The sequence below is a fragment of the Canis lupus genome, chromosome 19, assembly GCF_048164855.1.
Source record: "Canis lupus baileyi chromosome 19, mCanLup2.hap1, whole genome shotgun sequence".
NCBI classification, from domain to species: domain Eukaryota; kingdom Metazoa; phylum Chordata; class Mammalia; order Carnivora; family Canidae; genus Canis; species Canis lupus.
This window is the reverse complement of record NC_132856.1, coordinates 52227338-52244453: the sequence shown is the minus strand read 5'-3', so window position 1 is coordinate 52244453 and position 17116 is coordinate 52227338. Positions and strand designations below refer to the sequence as shown.

At 51.0% G+C, this 17116-nt stretch overlaps 1 protein-coding gene across 4 annotated transcripts in view; it reads left to right on the top strand.

The window, feature by feature from the left end:
• Nucleotides 1–17116, top strand: part of SLC44A2 (solute carrier family 44 member 2 (CTL2 blood group)) — a 29571-nt gene that overhangs the window by 360 nt on the left and 12095 nt on the right. For 2 of the 4 annotated variants that reach the window (XM_072787260.1, XM_072787261.1), the window contains exon 2: nt 16256–16304. In XM_072787260.1, coding sequence (XP_072643361.1) covers nt 16256–16304 — 49 coding nt within the window. Of the gene's footprint in view, nt 1–15627; nt 15770–16255; nt 16305–17116 lie in introns of those variants that run through there. The other 2 variants (XM_072787258.1, XM_072787259.1) reach the window with 2 other exon arrangements.

The window sequence follows — 17116 nt, the reverse complement described above, 5'->3', positions numbered from 1 at the left end:
GCATGCTCCGCCCGGGGAGGTCCCGTTATCTGGGCGGCTCAGATGCCAGGCGGGGGAGGGGAGGCTTGGCGACCGGGGCTCGAAAAAGGGATAGGGCCCCTACTTCCCCAAATCGCCCTCCCCTTCTGGTTGCCTTAGTCCACTTCTTTCTCCTGCCCACATCCCCCCGAGAAGTAGCCACCCCGGGCTTCCGGCGAGATGGGGAAACTGAGGCAAGCCTGGGCGGACCGAATGCTGGGGGGAGGGGGCCATCAGCTCTTGCCAGCTGCCTGGAAGGACAGACAGAAGGGCGCCCTCGGTGAGGGGGCGTTCCAGAAGCAAGAGACCATTGAGAAACTTTGCTGGCCGCCTACGAGGGCTGGGGTGCCCGCCAGCATTTCGCGAGGTCCCTGCGACGCCGATCCCCCTCTCGCGGACCTCCGCGGGTGGCCTTCGCCCCCGGGCCCAGGGGTTGGGGCCAAGATGAGGCCCCTCCCTTCCCACGCCCTACAATGCGTCCCTTCCCCCGGTTCCCACGGAGGGGTGTGCCATCCTCAGTTTCTCCTTTCTCTTCTCCATTTTGGGTCCCACGGCTGAGCTGGGCACAGGTCCCACGGAGCACTCCCCTGGGGCGAAGGGGCGCTGCTGCCCCTCCTTGTGTGACAGGAACTTCCTGGAAACTGTGAGACCGAAGGCTTTGGGGAGGGGGCAGGAAACCGCTCAAAAATAATCAAGAAAAACAAGCTGACTAGAAATGTGCCTCCCTCTCCCCGCTGCCTCCACCTGGGACTGTGGCCTCAGCAGGCTGCGGAGGGAGACAGATCCGGGGAGGCTGGGACCCCCCCCTGCGCGGCCCAGCCAAGAGGGGAACGCAGGGACCTGGCCACTGCCCAGCCACACTCCCCTCCCTGCCTGAAGCTGCCAACCCAACATCCGGAGGGGCCTCCGTGCTCTTGGTTTTGGCTCGAGCTTCAGACCCTGCGTCTGTGGGTGCTGTGCATCTCCTTGGGTGTGGCTGGCTGTCTCTGATCTGAGAATCTCAGCCTGGCGGGGCCCTGCCTGCTTGTGGGCAGCACCTGAGGGACCTTGGGGCTCTGTAAGGTGGAGGCTGGGGGCGGGGGATGGCAGTCAGAGTGGACAATGATGTGATTCACCAAGCCTTGTATTTGGCCAAAGGGAGCCAGCCATGGACGCCGGAGCAAAGCCTCTCAGGCCCTGCCAGACCCACACTCCAGACAGGGGACCTCTGTGCCCAACGGAGGTAGCGCGGGGTGCTGGAAACCCATTCCATCAACAAGTATTTATTGAGCATCTTCCAGGTAGAATTTAGACACTGAAAACACAGCAGTGAACAAAGCAGAAAAATCCTGGAATAAACATATGCTTTTAGGTTGTTGTAAGTAAGTGTTGTGGAGCAGAGAACAGGACAGCCTGTGTGTGGGAGAATCATCTAGGATTATTGAAGGTGACCAAGGGCTGGAGTTGAAGCCAATGGCCCCTGGAAGAGTTGACAGAAGTGTGTTCTAGGCAGAAGGAACAGCAAACAAACCACACAGTTGCTTAATTATTTTTCTCTACGAGGCGCAAGGAAGCCTGAGCTGGAGACTTCAGCTAGGTCTTGCAACCAGGCGGTCACCTCCTCTGCAAGGGCCACCTGGCTTGACTCCTTGAAGTGGGGGTGGAGGAGGTGTCTTTCTTAGTTTGGAACTAGTCCATTTTCACCAGAACCAAAAACCTGGGGCCCTCAGGCTGCCACATGGATCCCTGACAGATAGAGGAGCTTTACTTGGGGAATGGTGTTGCAGGAGTTGCTCACATATCCCTTGTATCCCAATGCCTTTCCATTCATCGGTTTCCATGAATTTAGGGGGTGACGTTAGGCAGACCCAGGCTCAAATCCTGCTTTTGACATTTAGGAGCCATGTGGCCACGGGAGAGTCGGTGACCTCTCTGAGGCTCTTCCCGTGTCTGCAGGGCTGGGAAGACCACACTCACTGGTGGGCAGAATTTTGCACAGCGGCTGGTGGGCTCTGCTTGCTCAAGAGGCCTCTAGGACCTGTAACACTGGGGACGTGGATTTTCTATGAGCTGATGGAAATGCAGTCCTCTCTGTCTAGGCATAGACTCTGCTGGCCTGAGCAGGGCAGGAAGCTCCCCCTTCCCCAGACAGCGTATCTAGAGGGGGTGACAGCACTGAGCAATCCAGAGAAATGGCTCCTGGCCCTGATGGATGACAGCAATGGGTACTGCCCTGCTTCCAACCCACCCTTGACATGTGCATGGAAAAAGATTCTGGAACTCAAAACAAGAGACTCTTTCGGGAGGCAGGGTGGGGTGAGAGATGAGACAAAAATAAGAGTGCTTGTTTAAAAAGCAGATTCCCTGGCCCCATTTGTAGAGAGTCCAACTCAGGTGGCCGCAGGGATCGGGGATCTGATTTTTAAAAAATATTGTTGGGTGGGGATACTTAGTTGTTACTGGAAAGGTTTGGTTTGTTTTTTTCCCCCTGAGAGTTGGTGCTCCAGAAGCATTCACATGCTTCAAAATACAAAAGATACAAAGACGGTGTAGCTTTATCATGAAAAGTCTCCCTCCTGCTCTCTCTCCCAGCATGACACACCCTTCTTGGCATGCACCACTGTTCCAACATCTTGTGCTTTCTTCCAAATGGAGTCTAGGCCTTAGAAGTTCACATGCAATTATATACATATTCTTTATCTAATGGCTGGTTTTTTTTTTTTCCTTTTACAAAAATATCAGCATATCTCTAGTGTGCTAGTTCCATGAGGCAGGATTTTGTGTCTGTGTGTCGGAAGGAATATCCGCAGTGCCTGGCACGTAGAAGGTACTCAGTGGACGCTTATGAATGAAAAGGTGTTTCACGTGTTGCTTTCTCTGTTTTTTTGTTTGTTTCTTTGTTTAATATGTCTCAGAGACATCTCTCATGTCGGTGTCTGGACAGCTTCCTCTGTGTTTTTTTGTTTTTTAAAGATTTTATTCATCTATTCATGAGAGACACACAGAGACACACAGAGGGAGAAGCAGGCTCCTTGCAGGGAGCCTGATGTGGGACTCGATCCTGGGACCCCAGGATCACGCCCTGGGCTGAAGGCAGGCGCTAAACCGCTGAGCCACCCAGGGATCCCCTTCTCTGTGTTTTCTGACAGCTGTAAACAATAGTTCATTTGTGGATGGACCGTCTTATATCTAACCGATCTTATATTTAACCAATCAAGGGGAATATTTTAAACTTTTCACTGAAGCAGGCAATTCATACATAAAAGGAAACAGATCCTACATGTGCGAGGCTCCAGAAATTTTCACCAGGTGAACACCAGGGAGGGCCAATCAGTATTATTATTTTATTTATTTATTTATTTATTTATTTATTTATTTATTTATTTATTTTTTATTTATGATAGTCACAGAGAGAGAGAGAGAGAGAGAGAGAGGCAGAGGGAGAAGCAGGCAGAGGGAGAAGCAGGCTCCATGCACTGGGAGCCCGACGTGGGATTCGATTCCGGGTCTCCAGGATCACGCCCTGGGCCAAAGGCAGGCGCCAGACCGCTGCGCCACCCAGGGATCCCCAGTATTATTATTTTAGTTTTAATTTTTTTGTGTGGTGAAAAACAAAACAAAAAATGTGCACTCTTAATCATTTGTAGTTGTATGTTTCAATAGTGTTAAGTATAGGGGCATCTGGGTGGCTCAGTCGGTTAAGTTCTGATTCTTAATTTCAGCTCAGGTCCTGATCTCAGGGTCATGTGAGTTCAAGCCCTGCGTTGGGCTCCATGCTGGGTGGAGCCTACTTAAAAAACAAATAGTGTTAAGTATCTTCACATTGTTGTGCTGTGGCCTATTTTTGTAAAGCCAATAGAGTAAGAATGGCTCCATTGTTTATAAATTGTTAAAAAAAAAATTAAAAGGAATATGTGACAGAGCTGATATGTGAACCACAAAACTTAAAATCTTAAATATGTGGCCTTTAACAGAAGAAAATTTGCAGAGCTTAAGTAAGGACCTCCCTCTTAACCCCAGAAAGTTCTGTTAGGCTCCTCCCCAGTCAATCCCCAAAGGGAGAGTTGATTTTATTTTTTATTCTCATTTTTCTTAAGCTTTTATTTATTTAGGGATCCCTGGGTGGCGCAGTGGTTTGGCGCCTGCCTTTGGCCCAGGGCGCGATCCTGGAGACCCGGGATCGAATCCCACGTCAGGCTCCCAGTGCATGGAGCCTGCTTCTCCCTCTGCCTGTGTCTCTGCCTCTCTCTCTCTCTCTCTGCGTGACTATCATAAATAAATAAAAAAAATTAAAAAAAATTGTTAAAAAAAAAAAAAAGCTTTTATTTATTTATCTGACACACACACACACACACACACACACACAGAGCATGCACACAAGTAGAGCAGCAGGCAGAGGGAGAGAGGGAGAAGCAGACTCCCCACTGAGCAGAGAGTCTGATCTGGGGCTCAATCCCAGGACCCTGAGATCATGACCTGAGCCCAAGGCAGATGCTTAACCGACCAAGCCACCCAGGCGCCCCAGGAGAGTTGTTTTTAAATAGGATTTTAATCTCTTATGGAGTAAAATCAATATATTCCCTCTATGAGGGCAAGGGAGTGCTGAAAATTAAAAATAAGCTCTCAGCCACAGAGAATATTTTAGCCTTCCATGTGAAAGAGCCCTTTACATACCCTTGGCCAACTGTCCTCATCCAAGACGTAACATGACCAAAAAGTCTCTAGCAGGAGGTTAGCCTATTAATTTCAGTGTGTATGTGTGGCATCTGTACAGTATTTTTTAAAGTTCCTTAAAAAAATAAATAAAGTTCCTTAGGCTGGATTAATGAAAAATGCCACTTGCCCCAGAGTGGGATACTATGTTGCCTTGTAAAAGTTGAAAAAGGTCTAACTAACCTCCCTGATGGGAAACAAGGACCCATTCATTATGTTAGCATGTAAAATAGCAAAGTTGGGAACAGTGTGTGTAACAAAACAGGGTGTGGGGGGGCATAAATAGCTACAAGTTTGCTTATGCATATGTACTTAGACAAGTCTGGAAGGAGGAAAGGGAAACCGAGGAGAGGAAGTTGGGCTCTTGGCCAAGGTAAGAGGGAGAGTGATTTTTCTTAGTCTGAAAGCTTGTCTGGTTGAAGGGTTTTTTTTTTTTTTTTTTTATTACCCTGATGAGCATAGAGTTTACTTAATATAAATGAGTTCGCCCCTAACTTCCTTCAAACGGTTATGGTACAGGTATGGTGGGCCAGGTTCTGTTCTAAACCCTGGGGTAACAGGTGTTGCAGTGGAGGAGCTGACATTCCGGACAGGGAAACAGATGCGGTATTAAGATAAATGAGAGGGACGCCTGGGTGGCTCAGCGGTTTGGCGCCTGCCTTCGGCCCAGGGCGTGGACCTGGAGACTCGGGATCGAGTCCCGTGTCGGGCTCCCTGCATGGAGCCTGCTTCTCCCTCTGCCTGTGTCTCTGCCTCTCTCTCTGTATCTCTCATTAACAAATAAGTAGAATCTGTAAACAAAAAGAAAAAAAGATAAATGAGAGAGGGCACCCGGGTGGCCCTCAGCGGTTGAGCAGCTGCCTTCGGCTCCAGTTGTTATCCTGGGGTCCTGGGATCGAATCCCACATCAGGGTCCCCGCAGGGAGCATACTTTTCCCTATAGAGGCTTATATCTCTGCCTCTCTCTGTATGTCTCTCATGAATAAATAAATAAAATATTTTTTAATGGTTAATGAGAGAAATTCTTAGAATATCCAAGAAGGGGTCGGGAGAAAAATACTGTAGGAAAGAAGGGTGGGAATAATCTGTGGCGCCTGGTGGTGGAGTTGGAAGTTTTTTTTTTTTTTTTAAGTATTTATTTATTTATTTATTCATGAGAGACACACAGAGAGAGGCAGAGACACAGGCAGAGGGAGAAGCAGGCTCCACGCAGGGAGCCCGATGTGGGACTCGATCCCGGGACTCCAGGATCCCACCCTGGGCTGAAGGCAGGCGCTAAACCACTGAGCCACCCAGGGATCCCCTGGAGTTGAAAGTTTTAAGACCATCCTAAGGTGACCAGAGGCAGGAGGGAGGCAGCCCCCCTAGAATGTTTCAGGCAGAGAGCTCAGCCTATGCACAGGGTACGGGCCTGTGGGCCATGGGGAGGACTTGGGCTTTTGCTCCGAGAGAGATGGGAGCCATTGAGAGTTCTAAAGCAGAGGAGAGAACTGGTCTAACTCAGGTGCTCACAGGCCCCCCCGGACTCTATGAGGTGCAGTGGCAGAAGCCAGGAGACTAGGACAGAGGTGATAACACTTACCCAGAGGCATGAATCACCTGGTACTGAAGTACTAAGTAAACGAGCATGTCTACAGAAAAGCTTGCCATGGAGTTCTGACTCTTAGCCAGGTTCTAGAACCCAGCATCGCCTCTGCTCGAGTCCAGCTGCATCTGTCCTTGCCCTGTGCCACCTGTACCTTTTGTGTCCCTGGACCTTCCCTATTACTCGAGCCTCAGTTTCTCCATCCATAAAACGGGGTTAACAACAGTGTCGGCTCCTTCTTGGGGCTGCCTGCAGGGTTTGGTGAACTGATGCAGGTACAGCACTTAGCCAAGAGCCTGGGCCATGGTAAATGTCCAATTTGTGGGGGTTCTTCACAGAGCAGAGAGTTCAAGAGCATGGTTGTCAAGAGCAGAGTTCAAATCCCAGCTCCTACTGGTGGCGTGATTTGGAGCAAGTCCTGAAGCGTCCCTGTGCCTTGGTTTCTGTGTTGGACCCTATACGCTCAGAGTCTTGTGAGGATGATATGAGCTTCTAGAAATAAATATCTGGTTTGGTGCCCAGCATAGGCCCGGCACATAGTAGGTGCTCTATCTTTTGCTCTTAGCATAGTGACCAGGAATATCACTCTCAGCTTTCCTACCCAGAAGCTATTCCCAAACTCTTTGTCAAAGGGATTCATCTGGGTGGCTGGGATCTGGTTCCCTAGGCACAGACTTCTGGGAAGGTAGGGGTGAACTAGCCTGGCTGCGTGGGTGAGGCCCTGGGCTGCTGTACGCCTTGGGGACTTGGCCGGTATCTGGAGGCCATGGGGGCTGGGTGGCACTTGATGGCCTGGCACCAGCATTGTGACTGGGCTGCCTGGATCAGTTTCCTTATCTTCTACACCCACTGCACCGGGTGGGACGGCCTTTGTGCCCAGCGAGACCAGGCCCCAAGGGCCGACTCCCCAACCAAGCCTGGTTTATTGGCCTAGCTCTCCCACACCTTCTCCCCCCACTTTATTTGCATCTTTATTTCTGCCTCTCTCGGTATTTGCCAAAGAGAAGGCCTGGGATGGAGCCACAGGGGCCTTAGTTTGATTCATACAGCTCCATCCCTCACCAGCTCTGTGTCTGACCAAGTGGCCTCATTTTGCCCTGTCAAATGGGACCATGCTCCTGGTTAGTGTTTGTTGATCCCAAACCTGTGCTAAGTGCTCTTTGAGCACTGAATCCTACCAACACCCACAAAGCAAATGTAAAAAAAAATTTTTAAATATTTTATTTATTTATTCATGAGAGACACACAGAGAGAGGCAGAGACACAGGCAGAGGGAGAAGCAGGCTCCCTGTGGGGAGCCCGATGTGGGACTGGATCCCAGGACCCCAGGATCACAGCCTGAGCCAAAGGCAGCTGCTCAACCACTGAGCCACCCAGGTGCCCCAGCAAATGTAAATATTAATTCCATTCTCCAGACAGGAAACTGGCAGCCTGGAGAGGGAAAGGGCTGGTCTACTCCCAGGCCTTTGTGGGCAATAATCCCACTGCTGGTTGTTATAACGAGAGCATGTGTGTGGGACACCTCGGGGGCTCAATCAGTTAAGTGTCTGCTTTGGGCTCAGGTCATGATCTCAGGGATCAAGCCGCATGCTGGGCTCTGCACTTGGGCCCTCCCCACCCCAGTTGGCTTCTTCTCCCTCTCTCTCGGCCCCTCCCCCCACTCATGCTCGCACACTCTCTCTCTCTCTGTCAAATAAATAAATAAAATCTTTAAAAACAAAAACAAAGACAGCATGTGAAACCTGCTGGCACAGAATCAGTCTCAACACTTGTTGGTTCGTGGCCTAGAGACCAGGGGGCGGCAAACTTTTTCTGCAAAGGGCCAGGGAGTAAATATTTTCAGCTCTGCAGGCCACATGCGGTCTATCTCTGCTACCCGACTCTCCTGCTGTAGCCTGAAAGCCACGAACAACATGAAAAGGGACCAGCATGGCTACGTACCAAGAAAAGTTGACTTATGGCCACTGACATGTCAATTTCATATAATTTTCATATGACAAACTAGTCTTCCTCTTTTGATGTTTTCCAGCCCTTTAAAAATAAAAAGACCAGGATCCCTGGGTGGCTCAGCGGTTTGGGGCCTGCCTTCAGTTCGGGGCATGATCCTGGAGTCTCGGATCGAGTCCCATGTCAGGTCCCTGCATGGAGCCTGCTTCTCCCTCTGCCTGTGTCTCTGCCCCCCCTCTCTCTCTCTCAATCTGTGTCTCTCGTGAATAAACAAATAAAATATTTTAAAAAATGTAAAGACCATTCTTAGTTCTGGGTCATATGAAAACAGGCAGTGGGTGGGTTCCTTCTATACCCCTGACCACCCCCACCCCATGACAATTTGTCAACCCCTGGCCTACGTGGTTATGCACTGTGATGGGGAGAATGTCCACAGAGATGTCCACCTCCTAATTCCTGGAACCTGTGACCATGTTACCTTACAGGACAAAAGGGAATTTGCAGATGAGATTAAATTTAGGATTTTATGGTGTGGAGATTATCCTGGATTATCCAGGTGGATCCAAGGACAAAGGCCCTTATAAAGAGAAGAAGGAGGCAGGCAGACGGGAGTCAGAGAAGATGTGGCGGTGTCCGGGGACATGGGCTGGATGGGCATGCTGGCTTTGAGGGTGGAGGAAGGGGCTACAAGCCAAGGAATGTGGGTGTGCAGGCAGCGTCTAGGAGCCAGAACAGGTAAGGAAACAGATTCTCTCTGAGAACTTGAAGGAACGCAGCCCTGCCAAGGCCTTGATTTTAGCCTGGCAAGATGCACTTTGGATGTCTGACCTCTAGAACCATAAGATAATAAGTTTGTGTATATGTGTGTGTTTTAAAGATTGATCATTCATTCATTCATTCATGAGAGACACAGAGAGAGGCAGAGACATAGGCAGAGGGAGAAGCAGGCTCCCTGCAGGGAACCTAATGTGAGACTTGATCCCCGGACCCCGGATCACGACCTGAGCCAAAGGCAGCCACTCAACCACTGAGCCACCCAGGTGCCCATGTGTGTGTGTGTGTTTGTTTTAAGATTTATTTATTTGAGGGCAGCCCTGGTGGCACAGCGGTTTGGTGCCGCCTGCAGCCTGGGGTGTGATCCTGGGGACCCGGGATCAAGTCCCACATCGGGCTCCCTGCTTGGAGCCTGCTTCTCCCTCTGCCTGTGTCTCTGCCTCTCTCTCTGTGTGTCTATGAATAAATAAATAAAATCTTTAAAAAAAAAGATTTTATTTATTTGAGAGAGAGAGAGAGAGAGAGCATGAGCCGGGGTTGGGGGGGGTGGGAGGCAGGCAGAGGGAGAGGATCTCAAGTTGAGAGATTCTCAAGGGAGAGATTCCCTGCCGAGCACAGAACCTGACTCGGTGCTCAGACACGTTGCTCGATCTCATGACCCTGAGATCTTGACCTGAGCTGAAACCAAATGTTGGGCCTTAGTCGACTGAGCCATCTAGGCGCCTCAAGTTTGTGCTGTTTTAAGCCACTAAGTCTTTGGTCATTTGTCACAGCAGCCCCAGGAAACTCATACAGATGCTAACTCATGAGCTGGGTGGCCCTGCTCTGCTGCTCACCGAGGGTACATGATTTCTCTCAGGGCCTCAGTTTCTGTGTCCTTCACACGGAGGTAATGAGGGGATCAATCTCACAAAGTTGCTGTAAAGATGAGCCCAGGGAAACCGTGTGACATTTTGGAAAAGTGCCTGCCTGGCACATGGTAAAGGGGTCAGTAAAATGGAGGCTTTGGGGCATCTGGACTATTATCACCTTGTAGTACTGTTGCAAAGATGCAGCAAGTTCTCATCCTACACGGTTTGGACCAGGCTCAATGATCAGAATCAGGGAGTCTTCAATTGGCCCCTCCATTCCCCCCACCCACTAAAGTTAATGGGAGCTACTGGAACCCATCGGATGGCTGCACCAGTGTTCCCAAGAGGACGACCAGGCGCTGCTCTGCATCTTTAGTTTCCTCTCACGGGGGGACAACTCAGGTTCACACAGCAAGGTCATGGTCCCACTGCAAAGCCGCCAGTTTTTCTGAGAGCTGAAACCTCTCTATGTGTCTTCCCCTCCCCAGCCTGGCCAGGTCATGCTCCTGCTCAGACACTCTCAGGGGCTCCCACTCCCCCATCAAACCTGGGTGGAGAAGCGACCCTCTCCTTGTTGCTAGGTGGCTGGGCAAGCCACTTCCCCTCCCCAAGCCTTGGTTTACAACCCATTGTAAAATGGGTTGATGATAGGACCTCCAGTCTAATGAGGACAGAGATAGAGTCTGAAAGATACTCCTCAGTCAGCACCAACCATTCTTTTATGGTAGTTTCCTCTCTGCCAGTCTGGCTGCCTTTCGGGTGACATAAGAAACTTCCGGTGCTCCTTACCTCTTCTCCACCCTCGCCAGTCTCACCTCCTGCCGGATGGTAGAAATATGTTCTGGTGTTTTCCCTTCATACTCATAATAGTTTTGAGTTTTTATCTATTTTGCATGATTAATCCATGTGGAATTTATTTTGCTATGTGTTGGGAGTGGAGTTAACTTTTTTCCATCCTAATGCAATCAAGACTACTGACAGATTGATTTATCCTTTCCCCACCCTCTGAAAATTCCACATTTATCATGTGTTAAATTCTTTATGTATAAAATTCACAAATTAATTTTTTAAATACATGCACCTGGAAAACTCTAAGCTACAGTTTTACTTTCAGTCTTAGCTATCTTTTTCTTTTTTTTAGATTTTATTTATTTATTCATGAGAAGCAGAGACACAGGCAGAGGGAGAACCAGGCTACCCCCAGGAAGTTGGATGTGGGACTCGAACCCGGGATTCTGGGATCATGCCTTGAGTCAAAGGCAGATGCTCAAGTGCTGAGCCACCCAGGCATCCCTATCTCCTTCTTTTTTAAAAGATTTTACTTATTTATGAGAGACACAGAGAGAGAGAGGCAGAGACATAAGCAGAGGGAGCAGCAGGCTTCCTGCAGGGAACCTGATATGGGACTTGATCCCAGGACCCTGGGATCATACTCTGATCTAAAGGCAGATACTCCACCACTGAGCCACCCAGGCATCCTCTTTTTTTTTTTTTTAAAGATTTTATTTATTTATTCATTCATAGAGATGCAGAGAGAGAGAAAGTAGCAGAGACAGAGGCAGAGGGAGAAGCAGGCTCCATGCAGAGAGCCTGACATGGGACTCGATCCAGGGTCTCCAGGATCACGCCCTGGGCTGCAGGTGGCACTAAACCGCTGCGCCACCGGGGCTGCCCTTTTTTTTTTTTTTTTTAATATAAGATTTTATTTATTTATTCATGAGAGACACACAGAGAGAGGCAGAGATATAGGCCGAGGGAGAAGTCAGCTCCCCGAAGGGAGCCTGATGTGGGACTTGATCCCAGGACCCCGGGATCTCGCTCTGAGCCAAAGTCAGACACTCCATCATGAGCCGCCCAGGTGCCCCAGCCATCTTTTATTTTTTTATTTATTTTTATTTTTTTTTAAGATTTTATTTATTCATTCATGAGAGAGAGAGGTAGAGACACAGGCAGAGGGAGAAGCAGGCTCCATGCAGGGAACCCGATGTGGGACTCCATCCTGGGACTCCAGGATCACGCCCTAGGCTGAAGGCAGGTGCTAAACCGCTGCGCCACCCAGGGATCCCCCACAGCCATCTTTTAAAAAAATATTTATTTATGTGTGAGAGAGAGAGTGTGTGCAGGCCTGCATGTGTGCATGTAAATGGGGTGTGTGGGGGCGGGGTGGGGAGGTAAGTGGGGGATAGAGGCAGAGAGAGAATCCTAAGCAGCCTCCAAGCTGCACAGAGCCCACAGGGGGTCCTCCAGCTCAGGACTCTAAGATCATGGCCTGAGCTGAAATCAAGAATCAGACATTTGACCAACTGAGCCACCCGGCTGACCCCAGTCTTCACTATCTTTATATACATGGTTTATATACTGTGGTTATTCATTCAACAAACACTGAGTGCCAGGTGCTATTTCGGGCCCTGGAAACAGTTGTGAACAGAACAGGCATAAATTCCTGCCCTTGTGCTACGAACAGGCAAGGGGGCAGACTGTAAACAAGCAATAAGTAAATGTGACGTGTCAGGTGGTAATAAAAAACAATAATAAAATAAAATAGGGTGATGAGATAGAAGGGGAAGGGATGCTGTTTGGGATGCTCAGAGAAAGCCTCTCTGAGGAGGGATGATCGAGTAGAGGCCTGAATGAAGTGGAGCCACATGGACCTCTCTGAGAAGAGATTTCTAGGTAGAGGGAACAGCTAGTGCAAAGGTCCTGAGGTGAGATCATGCCTGGTGAGTTTGCGGTTTAGCTAATGAGGCCAGTGAAGCTGAAACAAGCAAGGAAAGGGGGAGAGAGGGAGGAGATGAGGCGGAAGTTGGGGGTTATATGGTGAAGAGTTGGGTTTTTCCTCTGAGTGAGGTGGGAGCCATGGAAGGTTCTGGGCAGGGTAACATGCCCTGACTCAAGTGTTCACAGGCTTCTCTGGCTGCTATGGAAGGAACGGATGGGGAGGGGTGGAGGAGGCTGGGAGAGCAGAGTGGAGCTGCCTACACTGGTCCAGGCAGAAAACCACAGCTGTGTGACAAGGGTGGGGGTGAGAAGTGCCCGGATTCTCGATAGATTCTGAAGGCAGACCTGGTGTGATGGAAAGAGACGCATGGCAGGTTTCTGGTCTGAGCACTTGGGGTGACAAAGTGCCTTTTCTGAGCCGGGGCAGGTTGGGGAAGCTGAGAGGCTTGGATCTGGCTGTGCTGAGTGTGAGACACTCATGAGACTTCCAGGAGACAGGTGTCACAAGGGTGTGCGGCTCAGGGGACCAACGTTTGGGAATCGCCAGGGTGGCGCTGGTGTTGAAGTCCTGAGTCTGCAGGAGTGTCCCCAAGGGACCTAGTGTAGCTGGGAAGAGGCCGCAGCCTGTCCCTGGCCCGCTTTTTTTGTCCACTGCTGGGACTGGGTGGGGGTTGGCAGAGACCACGGGAACCACAGGGTTTCTTTGGGAGGCCTGGTCACCCAAGGGCATGGCTGGGAGCCTTGAAGCTCTCCTGTTTGCTAAAGCCTGTGGGCCAGGGGTCAGCTGGGGCTTCCACCGCTGGAGGTCCCTGGGGGGACAGTGCCTTCCCCCAGGGGGCAAGCTGAGTTAGTGACCAGAGCCCTGCCAGGGGATGCTTGACTCTGAGATAGCAGCTACAGTTATTGAGCACCAACTGTTTATGACCACACTGTATAACCCCATTGCTGACGTGTGCTTCACACTGAATATATATTTCTCTTGATTGTGGCACCAACTGTATAATCGACTATGCTGTGAAGTGTACAGTTGGCCTCAAAGAGCTGTTGGGGGGTACAGTGAGAACAGGCACATGATCGAGGGAGCATACAGTTGGCTTGGGGAGTGGAAGGTTGGTGTGGGGAGTATAGTATGGGCGGCAGAGCCAGCTGACTGTGCACACCACACTGATTGAATACCCTCACGCTGGCTATACAACTCTTTGCTGACTGTATACCTTGCACCAGTGTATACCTCCACCCCTGCTGTGTACCCCCACAGTGATTAAACCCTCATGGCAACTGTATACCTCTGTGTTGGCTGTATGCCTCCACAACTGTATAATGCCACTCCACTCTGCATGCCCCATACTAGTGGTCCCTCCATACCTACTGTATACCCCCACATCAGTTAAACACCAACTGTAAATTGCCATGCCAACTGTATACTGTATGTCCTGTTATCCTGTGATGGGTCTTTGCCTAGTTTTTTTTTTTTTTTAATTTTTTTTTAAATTTTTTATTTATTTATGATAGGCACACAGTGAGAGAGAGAGGCAGAGACACAGGCAGAGGGAGAAGCAGGCTCCATGCACCGGGAGCCCGACGTGGGATTCGATCCCGGGTCTCTAGGATCGCGCCCTGGGCCAAAGGCAGGCGCTAAACCGCTGCGCCACCCAGGGATCCCCAGTCTTTGCCTAGTTTTGATTTTATTTTATTTTTTAAAAGATTTTATTTATTTATTCATGATAGAGAGAGAGGGAGAGAGAGGCAGAGACACAGGCAGAGGGAGAAGTAGGGTCTATGCAGGGAGTCCGACTCAGGACTCGATCCCCGTACTCCAGGATCATGCCCTGGGCCAAAGGCAGGCGCTGAACCGCTGCGCCACCCAGGGATCCCCGCCTAGTTTTGATTTTATACTTTAGCCTCGTTTCACTGTGCAGGGGGCTCAGGGCAGGCAAGACACTGGCTGGATTGTCCTCTGGCTTGGATAGGGCAGAAGGCACATTTGAATCTCGGGCCATGTGGTTTGGATGTCAGCTCCACAAGGACAGAGCCACAAAATTGGGTCTCTCATCTGCCACCGTCTGCTACTGTACTCAATGCCCAGCTCTGGGCCAGCACCCAGTAGGCGCTCAATACATACTTGTTCTACAAAACAATAGCTTCAAGATTCACTATTGGGAAGTGTGCAGGGATGGTGAGCTCAGGTGTGTAGCCTTGCAGGCCACGAAGGGCGATGCCAGGCAGGGATGTGGCATCTGGGCTGCCAGTCCCATTTTTTCCAGTCTTCAACAGTTAACGATGTGGGTTTTTTTTTTCTTTTTAAGATTTTATTTATTTATTCATGAGAGGCACAGAGAGGGGCAGAGACAGAGGCAGAGGGAGAAGCAGTCCCCCCTTGGGGAACCTGATAGGAGACTGGATCCCAGCTCCCCGGGATCATGACCTGAGCTGAAGGCAGACGCTCAACCACTGAACCACCCATATGCCCGATGTAGGTTTTTTTTTTTTTTTTTTTCCGATGTAGGTTTTTATATGCAGTTTCCCAATATTTAACTGTTGGCATTTCATTAAAAATAAATAAATAAATAAAATAAAATAAAATAAAATAAAATAAAATAAAATAAAATAAAATAAAATAAAATAAAAAGCAGACCAAAATAAAACGCGTCCACTGGCTTGAGAGTTTTCAGCGCAAATACTCTATATTTGGGAGTTTGGGTTCAGCCATCTGCCGGGGTTGCGGCGCCCACGTCTGGGGTCCCCTCCCCGCGCCTCACTTTCCGCACCTGGAGGATGGGGCGACGGGAGGCGCCCTCCCGGGCTGAGCAGCGTCGCAGGCGGCGCCGCCGGGTGGGAGGGGGTGAAGCCGGGGATGGGGGGGCGGGGGCTGGGCGCGGCTCCGGGGAGCGGACGGGGCTAAATCGGGCGGCGGGTGAGTGGCGGGAGCAGCTGCCGCCCCGCCCGCCCCCCCGCCCCCCCGTCCGCCGGCCAGTCGGTCCCGAGGCCGCCGCTCCGCTAGGGCCGGTCAGACCGGTTTGGGCCGCCCCGCCTGGCTCCCGGCTGGGAGGAGCCGCCGCCACCGGTCGGTCGGTCCGTCCCTCGCCCGGACGCCCGCGCTTCCAGACCCGGGGCCCGGGGGCTCGGAGCGGGCGGCCGGCCGCGGGGATGGGGGGCGAGCGGCAGCATTACTACGGGAAGCACGGTAGGCGGCGCCCCCTCGCGCACCCGGGCCCGGCCGCTGGGGGGGACCCCGCGGGGAGCGGGAGTGGGGCGCAGGCCGGGAGCCCCTGCCCCGCGCGAGCCAGCGCCCCTCCCCGGGCCGTCCTGGGAGCCCCCTGCAGAGCCCCCTCCCTGGGCCGCCTGTCCCTGTAGCCCCCTCCGCAGCCTCCCGCTGGAACCTTCTCCACATCCCACCTTGGACCCCCCGCCCCTCCCCGGCTCCCCGTCCCCGGTCCAGCCCCGACCTCCGCGGGCGGGCCGCGGGGGATACTCGGGGCTGCTCTCCATCGCGACTGCTCCTCCTGACTTGGCCTTGCCCCCATTGGGGGCAGGGACGTGGTGGCCTGGAGGTGGGATGAGGCCTCAGGACAGGACTCCTCCCTGGGCCAGAGATACTCCGAGGCACTTCTGGGGGAGGGTGGTCTTGCAGCCCCTTCTTGGTCCCCCTGCTCAATCTCGCTGTTTTCAGGGACACCGCAGAAGTATGACCCTACCTTCAAAGGACCCATTTATCACAGGTAAGGGCTGGGGTCGCTGGGAGGGGAGGGGGTCTCTGCTAGCAATCCCAACACCCCCGTTTCTTTACTCAGCCACCCCCCAACCACACTTCTGCTCTCCAACAAACTGGTGATCAGTATTTGCGACGTGACAGTTAAAATAACTAAGTTCCTCAGGATACAAAGAGTCTTTATAAATGAATTTTTAAACTCAGGCAAAAGACTGAAAGAGAATTTCTAGAACAAGAAATACCATAGCAGACCGTGTAGTTATGGGGAAATGTGCAAACTCACTGAAAGGTAAAGGAATGAGATTTGTAACAATAACCAAGTAGGGTTACCCCATCACAGGGGCACCTGGGTGGCTTAGTCTTTAAGTGTCTGCCTTAGGCTCAGGTCATGATCCCAGGGTCCTGGGATCCAGCCCCACCTGCTGAGCTGGGAGCCTGCTTCTCCCTCACTCTCTTCCCCTCTCCTCTGCTTGTGCTCTCACTTGCTCTCTCTCTCTCTCAAGTAAATAAAAATCTTAAAAATAAAAAAAAGCATTTCCCCATCATGGATTAGCAAAGATTAAAAAGATTGGCACATATGCTGCTCTGAATCTAAGTGGCTCAGTGGCTTTTGGAGGGAATTGGGAAATATAAAATTTTTTAAAATTGTATTTATTTATTTTTATTATTATTTTTTGTATTTATTTAAGCACGAGAGAGTGCACCTAGGTACGGTGGGGGGGGGATGGGGAAGGGAGAGAGAGTATCCCAAGTCGACTCTGTGCTGATCCCACTACCCTGAGACGATGACCTGAGCTGAAACCAAGAGTGCGATGCTTAACC